This window comes from Malus domestica, chromosome 11, assembly GCF_042453785.1.
Source record: "Malus domestica chromosome 11, GDT2T_hap1".
NCBI classification, from domain to species: Eukaryota; Viridiplantae; Streptophyta; class Magnoliopsida; order Rosales; family Rosaceae; genus Malus; species Malus domestica.
In genome coordinates, this window is record NC_091671.1 from 24,609,925 (window position 1) to 24,623,466 (window position 13,542).

The 13,542-nt window shown below is 38.4% G+C and overlaps 1 protein-coding gene across 1 annotated transcript; it reads left to right on the forward strand.

Annotated features, from left to right (window-relative positions):
• The first annotated feature begins 5,362 nt into the window (after positions 1–5,362).
• On the forward strand, positions 5,363–6,651 carry LOC103406853 (uncharacterized). Its single transcript, XM_070808456.1, has 3 exons — positions 5,363–6,199; positions 6,260–6,572; positions 6,632–6,651. Exons 1-3 carry the CDS (start codon positions 5,363–5,365, stop codon positions 6,649–6,651), a joined length of 1,170 nt encoding a protein of 389 aa, XP_070664557.1.
• Positions 6,652–13,542: the final 6,891 nt, after the last annotated feature.

The following is a 13,542-nucleotide window of genomic DNA, read 5'->3' on the forward strand; positions in this document are numbered from 1 at the left end:
TATTCAAATGTTCTTACTTGTTCTTAGCTAGGACAAAATTTTTCCTTCAACTATTGTATAGGTTGCCTATGAATCGTACATGCTATGTTAAGATGCATTGAGAGCTCATAAACCTGCACCCCTGTGTCAGTCCTTCACGTGATGTTCACCTCCCGCATCTTACGCTTACCTTGGATCCAAGGTAGGTGCACAGTCCTGTCGTACAAACCACTTTAGGTGGTTCCGACTCGTAGGTGACCCGCGATTATTCGCACAGTCTTCACATAATCGTAGCACTTGAGTGTATTTATTTACACCCAGTCATGTCGTACAGACCACTTTAGGTGGTTCCGACTTGTGTGCTGGTAGACTTATTGAGCTATAGATTCAGTCGTAAAGGTCATAATAGGTGACTTCGACTTATGAGCTAGCATATGTGATGAGATATGGATAAGTCGTACAAGTCACAAGAGGTGACTTCGACTTATGAGCTAGCATTGATTGTTGAGATATGGTTGTAGTCGTACAGGTCACCATAGGTGACTCCGACTTATGTACTAGTATGGATTATTAAGCACATGATTATTTATATTGTTGTTGAGTTGCTGTGTTGTGGTATACTTCTGGATTTAATGTTAGCGTACATTTGATATCATACTTATACATGGTGAATTCTTAGATATTATACGGTTTTACAAAGAGGGGTTATTACAAAGATAATTATGGTTTCAAAGTTTTGTTTTTACTCACTCACATCTTCTGTTTTGCACCTCTCCAGGTTTTAATTGCTGAATGTTCGTATCGATGAGGATTCTTGGCAATCTCAGGATAGAAGGCTACTTCTGAGGGTATAATCCTTATCCATTCTATTGTACTTACTTATGCTCTAACGTCACATGTGAAGTGGGTTCATTCCCGCTCCCCAGTGCACTCTGGTATTTAGGCACTCTTAGGTTCAAATTTATTCATATTTTTCCACATCTTTACACTTTATGGCTTCGTAACCTTCCAGGTGTCGACCAACACAGCTCGATTCGAAGTCCTTGTGGACATTCTGGGTCGGGGTGTGTCAAAAGTTGTGTGTGTAAAGTTGCACCTTAAATCAGCATTGCCTACTTTTTAGTCATCCTTTTAAGGCCAACTTAAAAAAAAACTAATAATTCGAAATCTTTTAGTCATTTACACTATGTTTGGATGAAGAAATTTAAGATTACTTAGGAATTTTAAAATGACGGAAATTGAAATGACGGGATTTTATTTTCTAGAATTTGTGAATTTTGTTGTTTGGTTAACCTAAAAGAACAATAGAATTGAAAACGGAATTTGTTAATTTTAAACTCTCAATCATAGAAATTGGGAAATGACACATATTTACATGGAATTTAAACTTGGAAATTGGAGGCCCCAAATTCCAAGTTTTTTTTCCACGTGAAAATTCTAAATTTCTATGTTATAAATCCAAACAAGGGAATTGGTGCATGTCAATTTATAAATTCTAACTTTTATCCAAATTCCAAGTTTATTTCCTTCATCCAAACATAGTGTTAGTGATTATTCAGTAAATAGAGAAGCCATGAATGCATATTATTCAATTAAGAACCATAATTTTGACAATGTTAATGAAAAGCTTAAATGAATATTACTTAGTACTCACATCGTTGATGTACATTCTACCAAAAAAAAAAAAAAAATTACATTTAACTTTTTCTAAGAATACCACATTTATTCCCAAGCTACCCTGAAACACCAACACACCACATCGCCCACTCGCGTGACCAACACCATGTCACAACTTACACTAGACCTGGCATTCGTGTCATGTTTCTCGTGTTTGTGTCATTTTCGTGTCATACCCGATAGCTTAACAGGTCGTGTAATACCCGCGAAAGTAAACGGGTAATATGACCCAACCTGAAATCAACCCGTTAATATTATCAAGTAATATGACCCGACCTGTTACCCATTAAGAAAAATATATTTTAAATCAATAAAAATGAAAATGAAAAACATAATTTGACCCAAAAAAATTTAAAACATAATACTAAATTAGTATATACATACTAAATTTCGGAGTTGACCCCTTCATGAAAGTTATAAAGCTTTTCATTACGAGTGATTACATTTTTCACACTTCTACAATAATTATTATTAATTTTATTAATTTTGTAGTCAAATAAAAAACATTGTTCATGAGATTTGAAGGGTTTTAAAAATCTAAACGACCATATAACTGACACACCCCGACCAGAATGTCCACTAGGACTCTGAATGGAGCTGCCTTGGCCGACACCTAGGAGGTGACGAAGCCATACAGTGTGATGATGTGGAAAAATGTGAATAAATTTAAACCTAAAAGTGCCTAAATGCCAGAGTGGGCTGGTGAGCGGGAATGAACCCACTTCACACATGACGTTAGAGCATAAGTAAGCACCGTAAAGTAAATTAAGAATCATACCCTCGGAAGAATCTCCAATACTAAGAATTTCCACGAATCTTCGACGATAAGAAAGATCAGTTAATAAAACCTGGAGGGTGAAAACAAAACAAGGGTGAGTGGCCCTAGAAATAAAATTTTAATAGAAACCATCTAAAACATTATAACCCCTTCCTGCAACACCTGTATAGTTTCCAAAACATCATACCACGTATCAATGAAATCAAAAGTGTATATCAACAGTAAACCATAAATATACCACAACACAACATCCCATCAGCAATATTAATAATCATGTGATTAATAACCCATATTAGCACGCAAGTCGGAGTCACCTATGATGACCTGTATGACTGCACCCATATCTCATCAATCAATGCTAACTCATAAGTTGGAGTCACCTATAGTAACCTGTACGACTTATCCATATCTTATCACATATGGTAGCTCATAAGTCGGGAGTCACCTCTAGTGACCTGTATGACTTATCCATATCTCGTCACATATGCTAGCTCATAAGTCGAGAGTCACCTATAGTGACCTGTACGACTTATCCATATCTCGTCACATATGCTAACTCATAAGTCGAGAGTCACCTCTAGTGACCTGTACGACTTATCCATATCTCGTCACATATGCTAGCTCATAAGTCGAGAGTCACCTATAGTGACTTGTACGACTTATCCATATCTCATCACATATACTAGTAATATGTCAGCCGGATCCACCTCTTGTGGCATGTACGGCTGAACCCATAGCTCATCACATATCCCTGCACACGAGTCGGAACCACCTATAGTGGTTTGTACGACAGGATTTGGTGTAAATAAGTACGTTCTAGTGCTACAATCATGTGAAGACTGTGCTAATAATTACGGGTTACCTACGAGTCAGAACCACCTATAGTGGTCTGTACAACAAGACTGTGCACCTACCTTAGATCCAAGGTAAGCGTAAGGTGCAAGAGGTGAACATCACGTGAAGAACTGTGCCTTGGCCACGGGCGGGAGCACTAACACCGGGGTGCAGGTTTATGAGCTCTAACTGCATCTATTGTAACATATACAACTCATGGGCAACCTGTACGACAGTGTCGGAGTTGCCTAAAACTTACATGTAGTCATGCCTGATCACTCATAAATTTCATGCATTTATACCATCCATTTCTAAAATCTTTGTGATGTTTTTGTGTTAAAATTGTGGCATTTTACCTTACCTTGTGTTAATCTGCAGTTAAATTTGTTTTAGGATAAATTTCAAGCAAAAGTGGGGGAGACACTGAGCAACAGAAATAAATGGGACGGTAAAGAGAAAGACATGGACAGCAGGAATAAGAAAAGGAATAAAATGAGCACTAAAGAATGGGAGACACGGCATAAAGAAAATAGAGAGGAAGTGGAACAAAAGAAAAGAATAAGGGAATAAAATAAGAGGATGGCATGATTTGTTCAAGGCACACGGGTTGAGTGGAAAACAAAAGAAAGAATAAAAGAAAAAAACAGTGGAGGGAGGACTGAAAAGAAGAATAATAAAAGAATAAACAAAGAAAGAAATGGAAATAAGAAGGGGCAATAGGAGAAACTGACAGAAAAAAGAGGCATGACAGAGGGCAGGACAGGAGCAGAAAACAGAGAATAATAAGAGAGAGGAGAGACTGCCAAAGAAGTAGCACACAGCAGAGCCAAGTGTGCGGAGAGACCGATAGAAACAAGAGAGAGACAGAAGAGACAGAGGGCAGGGAATTGAACACAGAGGGAAGTCAGTAGCACAGCAATACAAAGGAGGAGGCACGGCACAGGAAAAGAAGACGAGGCTTCACTCTATTTTTCTTGGTTTTATCTTCTCAAACTCATGTTTAACATTTGGTTTAATTTGTGAATTATGTGTAACTAAATTTTAAGTAGTTAGGGGCTGTTTTGAAGCCCCGAATATGATTGCAAGTTTGTTGTGATATTTTGTTTGAATGACTTTTATGAAAGGATGAAAATTGTTTCACTACTTATGTCATTGATAAATTCTTTATGTGTTTCTATGGATGCATACATAGTGAGCATATCTAGGATTTTAATGCTATGAATATATGTTTACCTGCCCTTGTTGAATGAGGACCTACATATGTTCTAGAGTAGCACTTGTTAATTGTGGTTAACATGTGAACCGATTTCTAGGATAAGTAAGACAACGCCAGTACTTACGATGCCTTGTGATGACTCAAACTCTTTTTATTCTTAATGATTTCTACTTGTTAAATCTATGAACACGCCATTCTAGATTGCATGTTAGGAACTAAGTTAAGTTGAAAACGCCATTCTCTTAACATACTACGTAAGAAAGAGTAATAGGTTGTGTTCTAACATTGAGCCAACTTGAGCATCTTCATTCGGAAATAAAAGGAATTTGAATGAAACATAACATGTTTTCATGATTATTTGGTGGTGGATAACAATTCCCGCTAACTCGTTTTCTTGTGAATTAAAATCTATTGGTATTATTTAAAACTTGTTGAGGTCCTGTTTTGTCCGATTTAATTTAAATAGCTAATCAACTCCAAAAATCCCAAATATTTGTGTGAGCATAGCTTGTTGTGTCTAGTTTATGTGTATAAAATTTCGTTGCATTTGGATAAGTGTAAGTTAGTCTAATAATTATTGTTCGGTGGCTGGTCAGTGGAGATAGCCACCCCGTTTTTGTGACATTTTAAGTATTTTGATAAAACAATCTTCTGCGGGAAAGACCCTTATTTTCATATGCTACAATCGACAAATTTTAGTGTTAATAAGGAAAATTAATAGGATATTTGTGTGCTACTTTGTGGTGTGCTTTTATACCTACCAAATTTTGGCGCCGTGTCGCCGGGGATTGTTATTTCTAAATTACTTATTTTTATATTGTTTTCTTTTCTTATCCAATTAGTGTTTTTGTGTCTATTTCAGGTACTCTTTGTAGTACATGCATACTCGAAAGTCTAAGAGCATTGATCTAGCTTCCTACGATCCAGAGATTGAACGAACATTTCGAAAGCTTCAGAGAAAAATCAAGCAAAAGTGTGCATCGGTGTCTTTGCCACCATCTTCTCCACCACATTTAAGTTCGGAAGAGGAGGAGGAAACACAAGAAGGCATGGCTGATAACCGCACATTGAGGGAGTTGGCAATGCCAAATACGGATCAACAACCATTGTGCATCACATATCCAAATGCAGGAAGAGGATTTGAGCTTAAGTCCGGCATGATTCACTACTTGCCTAAGTTCCATGGCTTCTCAACAGAGGATGCCAACAAGCATCTCATGGAGTTTCACGTGGTATGCTCAGGAATGAGACCAGCAAATGTGGATGAGGAGCAAGTCAAGTTGAGGGCATTCCCATTTACATTAGAAGCCAAGGCAAAGGAGTGGCTTTACAATTTACCTCCGGGATCAATGAACACATGGAACCAGGTGAAGCACGCATTTTTGGAGCAATATTTTCCGGCCACAAAAGCTGCAAGCATAAGGAAGGACATATGTGCAATCCGACAACAACATGGAGAGCCCTTTGGAGATTACTATGAGCGGTTCACACATTTGGTTGCATCTTGTCCTAATCATCAAATTTCAGAGCATTTACTAATACAATACTTTTATGAGGGATTGTATGGTACTGATCGTGTAATGCTTGATGCAACAAGTGGCGGAGCATTCATGGACAAGACGCCTACTAATGCTAAGGCATTATTAAAGAACATTGCTGGCAATACACGACAATTTGGAGGGAAAGATGAGCTACCTTTTAAGAAAGTTAACGAGGTAAGTGCTAATCCTAGTATTGAATTACAATTAGCTAACTTGACTAATCTTGTGCAACAGGTTATTGTGGCTCCAAAACAGGTGTGTGGTGTATGTTCAATGATGGGACATGCCACAGACATATGCCCTTCGTCGATGGATCAAGGTGGTCTTGAGCAAGCTAATGCATTAGGAGGATTTCAAGGGCAACAAAGGCAAAAGTATGATCCCTATTCCAACAACTATAATGCAGGATGGCGCGATCATCCACACTTAAAGTGGAACAATCAAGACAATGGACAACAATCTGTTCCCAACAACTATAATCGTCCGCCTGGCTTCTTTCAAGCAAGACCGCAGGCACCATTTCAGCCTCAACAACAACAAGCTCCAAGTAAGTCTCTTGAGGATTTAATTGCTTCTTTATCTAACTCTACTCAATCTCATCAACAGAAAACAGACAAAGCAATTGAAAACCTTGAGCACCAAATGAGTCAGTTAGCAAGTTTGATGGGGCAACAACACCAACCAGGAAGGTTGCCTAGCCAAACCGTGGTGAATCCAAATACAGAGCAGATGAATGTTGTGACTTTAAGGAGTGGAAAAGAAGTTTTTGAGCAAGATGAGGCTTCAACAGAAACTGAAAAGTCTCATAAAGATACAGAATTGAACAAAAAAGATTCTGATAAGGTAAGTAAAGAAGTTCAAAATTCATTTAACTCATGTGTCCCTATTCCTTTTCCTCGTAGGTTTATGAAGTCTAAGAAAGAGCAAACTGATAAGGAAATCTTGGATACTTTCCGAAAAGTCCAAGTGAACTTACCTCTTTTAGATGCCATAAAACAAGTGCCCAAGTATGCAAAGTTCCTTAAAGAGCTTTGTACGAACAAGAGGAGATTCAATGATCAAGAAACTGTGGCATTAAGCGAGGAAGTATCAGCTATTTTGCAGAGAAAGCTGCCACCGAAGTTGAAAGATGCCGGTAGCTTTACCATTCCATGTGTAATTGGAGGCAAAGAGTTTGGGAGAGCATTGTGTGATTTGGAGGCATCCATCAATCTGATGCCATATTCAGTGTATGAATCATTGAACCTTGGAGATTTGAAGGAAACAAATGTAGTAATCCAGTTGGCAGATCGTTCAAATAGATATCCTAAAGGCCTATTGGAGGATGTACTTGTGCAAGTGAATGAGCTCATTTTTCCCGCTGACTTTTTTGTTCTTGAGATGGAACATGATCCTATGCCTACTGCACTTCCTCTTATATTGGGAAGACCATTCCTTAGAACAGCACGGACGAAGATTGATGTCTACGATGGTACCTTAACCATGGAAATTGAGGGGGAAAGCGTCAAGTTCAGAATCTTCGATGCTATAAGGTATCCTAGTGAATTAGAATCTTGTTTGTCTATTGATGTGTTTGACTATTTTGTGCAGGATTTTTTAATGAAGGTGTGGGACAAGATAATTTAGAGAAGGCATTAGTGCATAGCATTACACATGGAAATTTTAATTATTCAGAGCACATTGAAGAAAAATTAATCCAAACAGTGGCCTCTCTTGAGTCTCTTTCACCAATTCGTGGTAAGTGTTCTTCCTATTTTATTTCTCTTCCTACTTCTAACGAAAAAACTTTTCCTTCTGTGATTCAGGCACCCAAATTAGAGCTTAAACCAATTCCTGAACATTTGAAGTATGCATTTTTGGGAGAGGATGAAACATTACCAGTCATCATATCGTCACAACTCACAGCAGAAGAGGGGAAAAAACTGATCCGGGTACTGAAGGATCACAAAACTGCCATAGCTTGGAGCATTGCAGATATCAAAGGTATAAATCCAGCTACATACATGCATAGGATTCTGCTGGAAGAAGCTGCAAAACCAACTAGGGAAGCTCAACGCCGGTTAAACCCACTTATGACGGAAGTCGTTAAAAAAGAGGTTATCAAACTTCTTGATGTTGGCATCATATATCCTATTTCAGATAGCAAGTGGGTAAGCCCTATTCAAGTAGTCCCTAAACGATCTGGAGTCACAATTGTTAAGAATGAAGCTAATGAGCTAATGCCTACACGTGTGCAAAATAGTTGGAGAGTCTGTACAGACTATCGAAAGATAAATAGCACCACACGCAAGGATCACTTTCCACTCCCATTTATTGATCAAATGTTAGAAAGGCTAACTGGTCAGTCTCATTATTGTTTTCTTAATGGCTATTCTGGGTATAATCAAATTGCAGTTGCTCCGGAGGATCAAGAAAAGACGACTTTCACATGTCCATTTGGCACATTTGCATACGGGAGGATGCCGTTTGGACTGTGCAACGCCCCTGCCACATTTCAGAGGTGTATGGTAAGTATCTTTTCTGATATGATTGAGAAAATAATTGAAGTGTTCATGGATGATTTTTCAGTTTATGGTGATTCTTTTGATACATGTCTACATAATCTGTCCCTAGTTTTAAAACGTTGTCAAGAAACTAATCTAGTGTTAAATTGGGAAAAATGCCATTTCATGGTTTCGCATGGATTAGTTCTAGGGCATATCATATCTGAAAAGGGAATTGAAGTTGATAAATCTAAAGTAGAACTTGTTAGTTCTTTACCCATCCCTACTACTGTCAGGGAGATTCATTTTTTTCTTGGACATGCAGGTTTTTACCATAGGTTTATGAAGGACTTCTCAATGATTTCTAGACCCTTGTGTCGTTTACTTCAAAAGGATGTAACATTTGATATGAATGAAGAGTGTGTGGTAGCATTCAATAAGCTTAAGGAGTTGTTATCCACGGCTCCTGTAATCATGCCACCAGATTGGAGTTTACCTTTTGAGTTAATGTGCGATGCTTCAGACTATGTTGTTGGTGCAGTTCTAGGGCAGCGTGTCAACAAATTGCCACATGTCATCTATTATGCATCTCGAACACTCAATGATGCACAATTGAATTATTCAACAACAGAGAAGGAGCTTCTCGCTGTTGTATTTGCTTTAGAAAAATTTAGATCTTATCTGATTGGGACTAAAGTTATTGTGTTTTCTGACCATGCAGCTTTGAAGTATCTACTCACAAAAAAAGATGCAAAACCACGACTCATTCGATGGATACTTCTGCTTCAAGAGTTTGACTTGGAGATCAAGGATAAGAAAGGGAGTGAGAATGTTGTAGCAGATCATCTTAGCCGACTTGTGAATTCAAACACAGAGGAAGATCTCATTCCTTTACGTGAAAGTTTTCCAGATGAGCAACTATTTTCATTAAAGATTACTGACCCTTGGTATGCAGATATTATCAATTATAAGGTCATCAAAAAGATTCCGGATGATTTTACACGTGCTAAAAAAGATAAGCTTGTCAAAACCGCCAAATACTACGAGTGGGATGATCCTTATTCGTGGAAATATTGCACTGATCAATTGATTAGAAGGTGTGTCCCCGAATCTGAGTTTAAATCTATTCTAACGTTTTGTCATTCTTATGCATGTGGTGGCCATTTTGGAGCAAAGAGGACAGCCCTGAAGGTGTTAGAGAGTGGTTTTTATTAGCCTAGTTTGTTTAAGGATGCGTACGAGTTTTGTGCAACATGTGATCGTTGTCAACGAACAGGTAACTTGGGCCCAAGAAATCAAATGCCACAAACCCCTATTTTGGTTGTTGAGATCTTTGATGTGTGGGGCATTGATTTCATGGGACCATTTCCATCTTTAAATGGTTTTCTTTACATTTTATTGGCTGTGGATTATGTTTCTAAATGGGTGGAAGCAAAAGCCACCAAAACTAATGATTCAAAAGTTGTTTCAGATTTTATTAAGAGTAACATCTTTGCAAGATTTGGAATACCTAGAGCAATCATTAGCGATGGAGGGAGTCATTTTTGCAATCGAACATTTGAAGCGTTGCTTAGGAAGTACAATGTCACACATAAGGTGTCTACACCTTATCATCCGCAAACTAGCGGTCAAGCAGAAGTATCAAATCGTGAGGTGAAGTAAATTTTGGAGAAAACTGTGAGTCCTAGTAAGAAGGATTGGAGCATGCGCTTGAACGATGCATTGTGGGCTTATAGGACTGCCTATAAGACTCCTATTGGAATGTCCCCATTTCGGTTAATTTATGGGAAACCATGCCGTCTTCTAGTGGAGTTAGAGCACAAAGCTTATTGGGCAATCAAAGCCTACAACATGGACATGAGTGTTGCCGGAAAGCAAAGGAAGCTTCAATTAAATGAGTTAGACGGAATCCGGAATGATGCATACGAGTCTAGTCGAATATACAAGGAGAAATCAAAGGCATTTCATGACAAGATGATCTTACGGAAGAGCTTTGTCATTGGACAGAAAGTCCTTCTATTTAATTCTCGCCTTCGGTTATTTCCAGGTAAGCTTCGTTCTCGATGGGTTGGTCCATTTGTTATAACAAATATTTTTCCTCATGGTGCAGTGGAAATCCAAAGTGCAAAGACCGGATACGTGTTCAAAGTGAATGGGCATAGACTCAAGCCATATTACGAGTCTTTTGCGGAGCATGATGTGGAGGTTGTACCTCTCCAAGAACCAGTTCCCTTTGGATGATTACTCTTGGTACCGTCTGGCTGCGGACGTAAAAGCAAGCGCTTATTGGGAGGCAACCCAATATTTCTATTCATTGCCTTTTTCTGTCATTTTCAATTTTCTTGTGTGCTAAACTGAATTATTTCTTTTCTTTGTATTTGGGTTATGTCCACCCTTGGAGTTGATTGCAGAATTATAGTTTGGGGGTCATCATTTGATTTCACTGCAAATTGTGGAAGTTTTTAGTCCAAATGCCGGATCACTTCAAGTATCACCTTCCATTCGAAGTTCACTTCCATGCCATGGAACCTAGGGGAGTGTGACTGGAGGCATCGTCCGGCTGCAAGACGTTAAAGAAAGCGCTTCTTGGGAGGCAACCCAAGCTTTCTATCTTTCATCTTTATTTTGAATAATTTTAAATTTTCTTGTTATGTTTTTCTCTTGTTTTCTGGTTTTTGTGTTTAAGTCTTACTTGTGTTCCTTTATGCAGGTAATGATTTTGCAATCTTTGAAGGGAAATCTATGAGATTCATGGATGAGATTTCTAAATGACTATCATGCATATACAAATCAAATTTAATATACGAAAGCAGTGGAAGCATTTATAACATATTATCAAAGCTATAGTCATGCAAATCCCCTTCAAGGTTCATAGGTTTATATATAATGCATCAAATAAAATTTTAGAGAAAAGAACAAAGTGAAGGTTTAGTCTTATACCTCTTGATCTAGACTTGAGACCAAGGATGGACCAACTCCAAGCCCTTTGTTCCTTGAACTCCTTGAGCCTAGCTTCCCTCCTTGCCTCTTCCACTTTGATAGAATGAGTGCTCCTAGGTTCTCTTCAAGTTTCCAAAGTAGGAAACCTCTAAAGATCCTCACCCACTAGTGTAGTGAGAAGGATGAAGGAATAACCAAAGGGTGAAAGATATGTTAGTAAAATCACCCTAAGGTGGCCGGCCTTTGTGTAGTTCTTAGAGAGATATTCTTTTGCCTCTTTGTTGTTTTTAACCACACAAAAACCCTAATGAACAATATCTTATAAAGTTCCTTATATAGACAAAAGAAACCTAGCCAACAACTTGACTAAATATCTCACCCCTTCCACACCTAAAATGGCCGGCCTCTTTGTTGTTTGTTTGGGCTTTGGGCTTTTAATATTTCAAGTCATCCAATGCTTGAATAAAAGCCCAATGGGTTTAGGCCCAATGGGCCCAATTAAACCCGAACGTTTCTTTAAGCCCAAAACGATCTTTATCGCTTTTATGATTTCTTTAGACTTTCTAAATTAATCACAACACTTAATTAATCCAATTAATTATTTCCATCATCCATTAGTTACTCACTACAATAGTGTATCGGTGAACAACCTTTTAGGTTCTAATTAGCAAGGCAGTGAGGTGATTGGCATTGATCGGATCATATTTATATATATTTTTACTTCGAATTCACTCGTCTTTTCTTAGTTAGTTCCTTATATTTTTGAGCTATTTACGTTATTTTTGTGTTTATAGGATTTGTTACGCAAAGAAAATAAAAATAGCACAAATGAGTTTTAAATAATAAACAGAAAGAATATTGGTTTTATTTTTGGATTGGGTTTTATTTTGGTTTATTTTGGTTTATTTTATATGCATTGAATTGATTGTTTCATAGAATATTGGTTTTGGATTTGTTACTTGAATTTGTTCTTAATTCCCAACTGCTACTAATTTAGAGTTTATGATACAAATTAGTTTTGTATTATTTTGTCAAGGAAGAATCCAAGGACAGCAAGAGGAATAAAATAAAGAAAGGGGATCCAAGACAAAAAGGAAAGACAGCGAGAATCCAAGGAGAGACTTGCGGAGCGCCAGGCATGAAAGCAGGCGGGACAGCTAAGGAAAGAAAAGGCTGTCTTGCAGCCTTGAGAAAGAAGAGAAGAATATAGAGAAAGCTGCCTTTGCAGCGTGAAAAAGGGGAGAAGATGCGGGGAGTGTGGAGGATGGAAGAAAAATAATAGAAGAGAATCAAAGAGCTGCTTTTGGCAGCTAGAGAAAGTGACACGGGAGAGAGTAGCAGGTGAAAAGGAGAGGACAGCAGTGGGCTGTCTTGGAGCCCAGAGGAGTGCGCAGGGTGCGCAGAAAATAAAAGAAGAAACGCTGCCTTTAGCAGCAAAAAGGAGAGAAGCAGGAGAGAGGTCAGAGGGCAGGACAGGGGTCGGGGGAGCGGAAGAAAGGGGCTGCCCTTTGGGCAGCTCGCAGGAACGTGCAGGGCGTGACAGGAAAGGTGAGGCAAGCAAGGGAGATAGGCAGAGAGAAGGGGAGAGGCGCAGGAAGAGTGGGGAAAGAAGAGACTGGCAGCGTGCAGGGGACAGAGGACGGGACAGCAGAAAAAGCACAGAGGCTTGCCAGCGCAGAAACGCAGGGAGAGGGAAGTCAGGGAGTGAAGAAAGCTGCAAGCTGTTCTCTCTCTCGGTTTAATCTTTCCAAACTCCTCTTTTATTTCTGTTTTAATAATGTGTAAATAAACCTATTTTGGCTAGAGGTTAATTCAAAGCCATGAATATATTTGTAATATGAATTGATTACCTTCAGTTGTGATTTCTGAGTTGTGATTTAATTTGCTTAACTGCTTGATTGATAACTTATTTTTGTATGTCGATTAAGGATGCATACTTAATTTACATGCATGAATTTGATGCTAGAATATAAGTGAATTTCACCTAATCGTTATGAACTTATATTCACAAGTAGTGAAGGTTGTTATCCACAATCGTGTTAAGTGAATTCTTGGCAAGAGTATCATGCTTTTCATAGTTACGAATGCCTCGTC

What these genes read in the sequence shown, in the direction of transcription:
- LOC103406853 (XM_070808456.1), top strand. Translation starts at nt 5,363, where the DNA reads ATGCATACTCGAAAGTCTAAGAGCATTGATCTAGCTTCCTACGATCCA. An exon ending in CTTTTAAGAAAGTTAACGAG is followed by an intron (nt 6,200 to 6,259) that starts GTAAGTGCTAAT and finishes CTTGTGCAACAG; the next exon opens with GTTATTGTGGCTCCAAAACA. An exon ending in TCAACAACAACAAGCTCCAA is followed by an intron (nt 6,573 to 6,631) that starts GTAAGTCTCTTG and finishes TCTCATCAACAG; the next exon opens with AAAACAGACAAAGCAATTGA.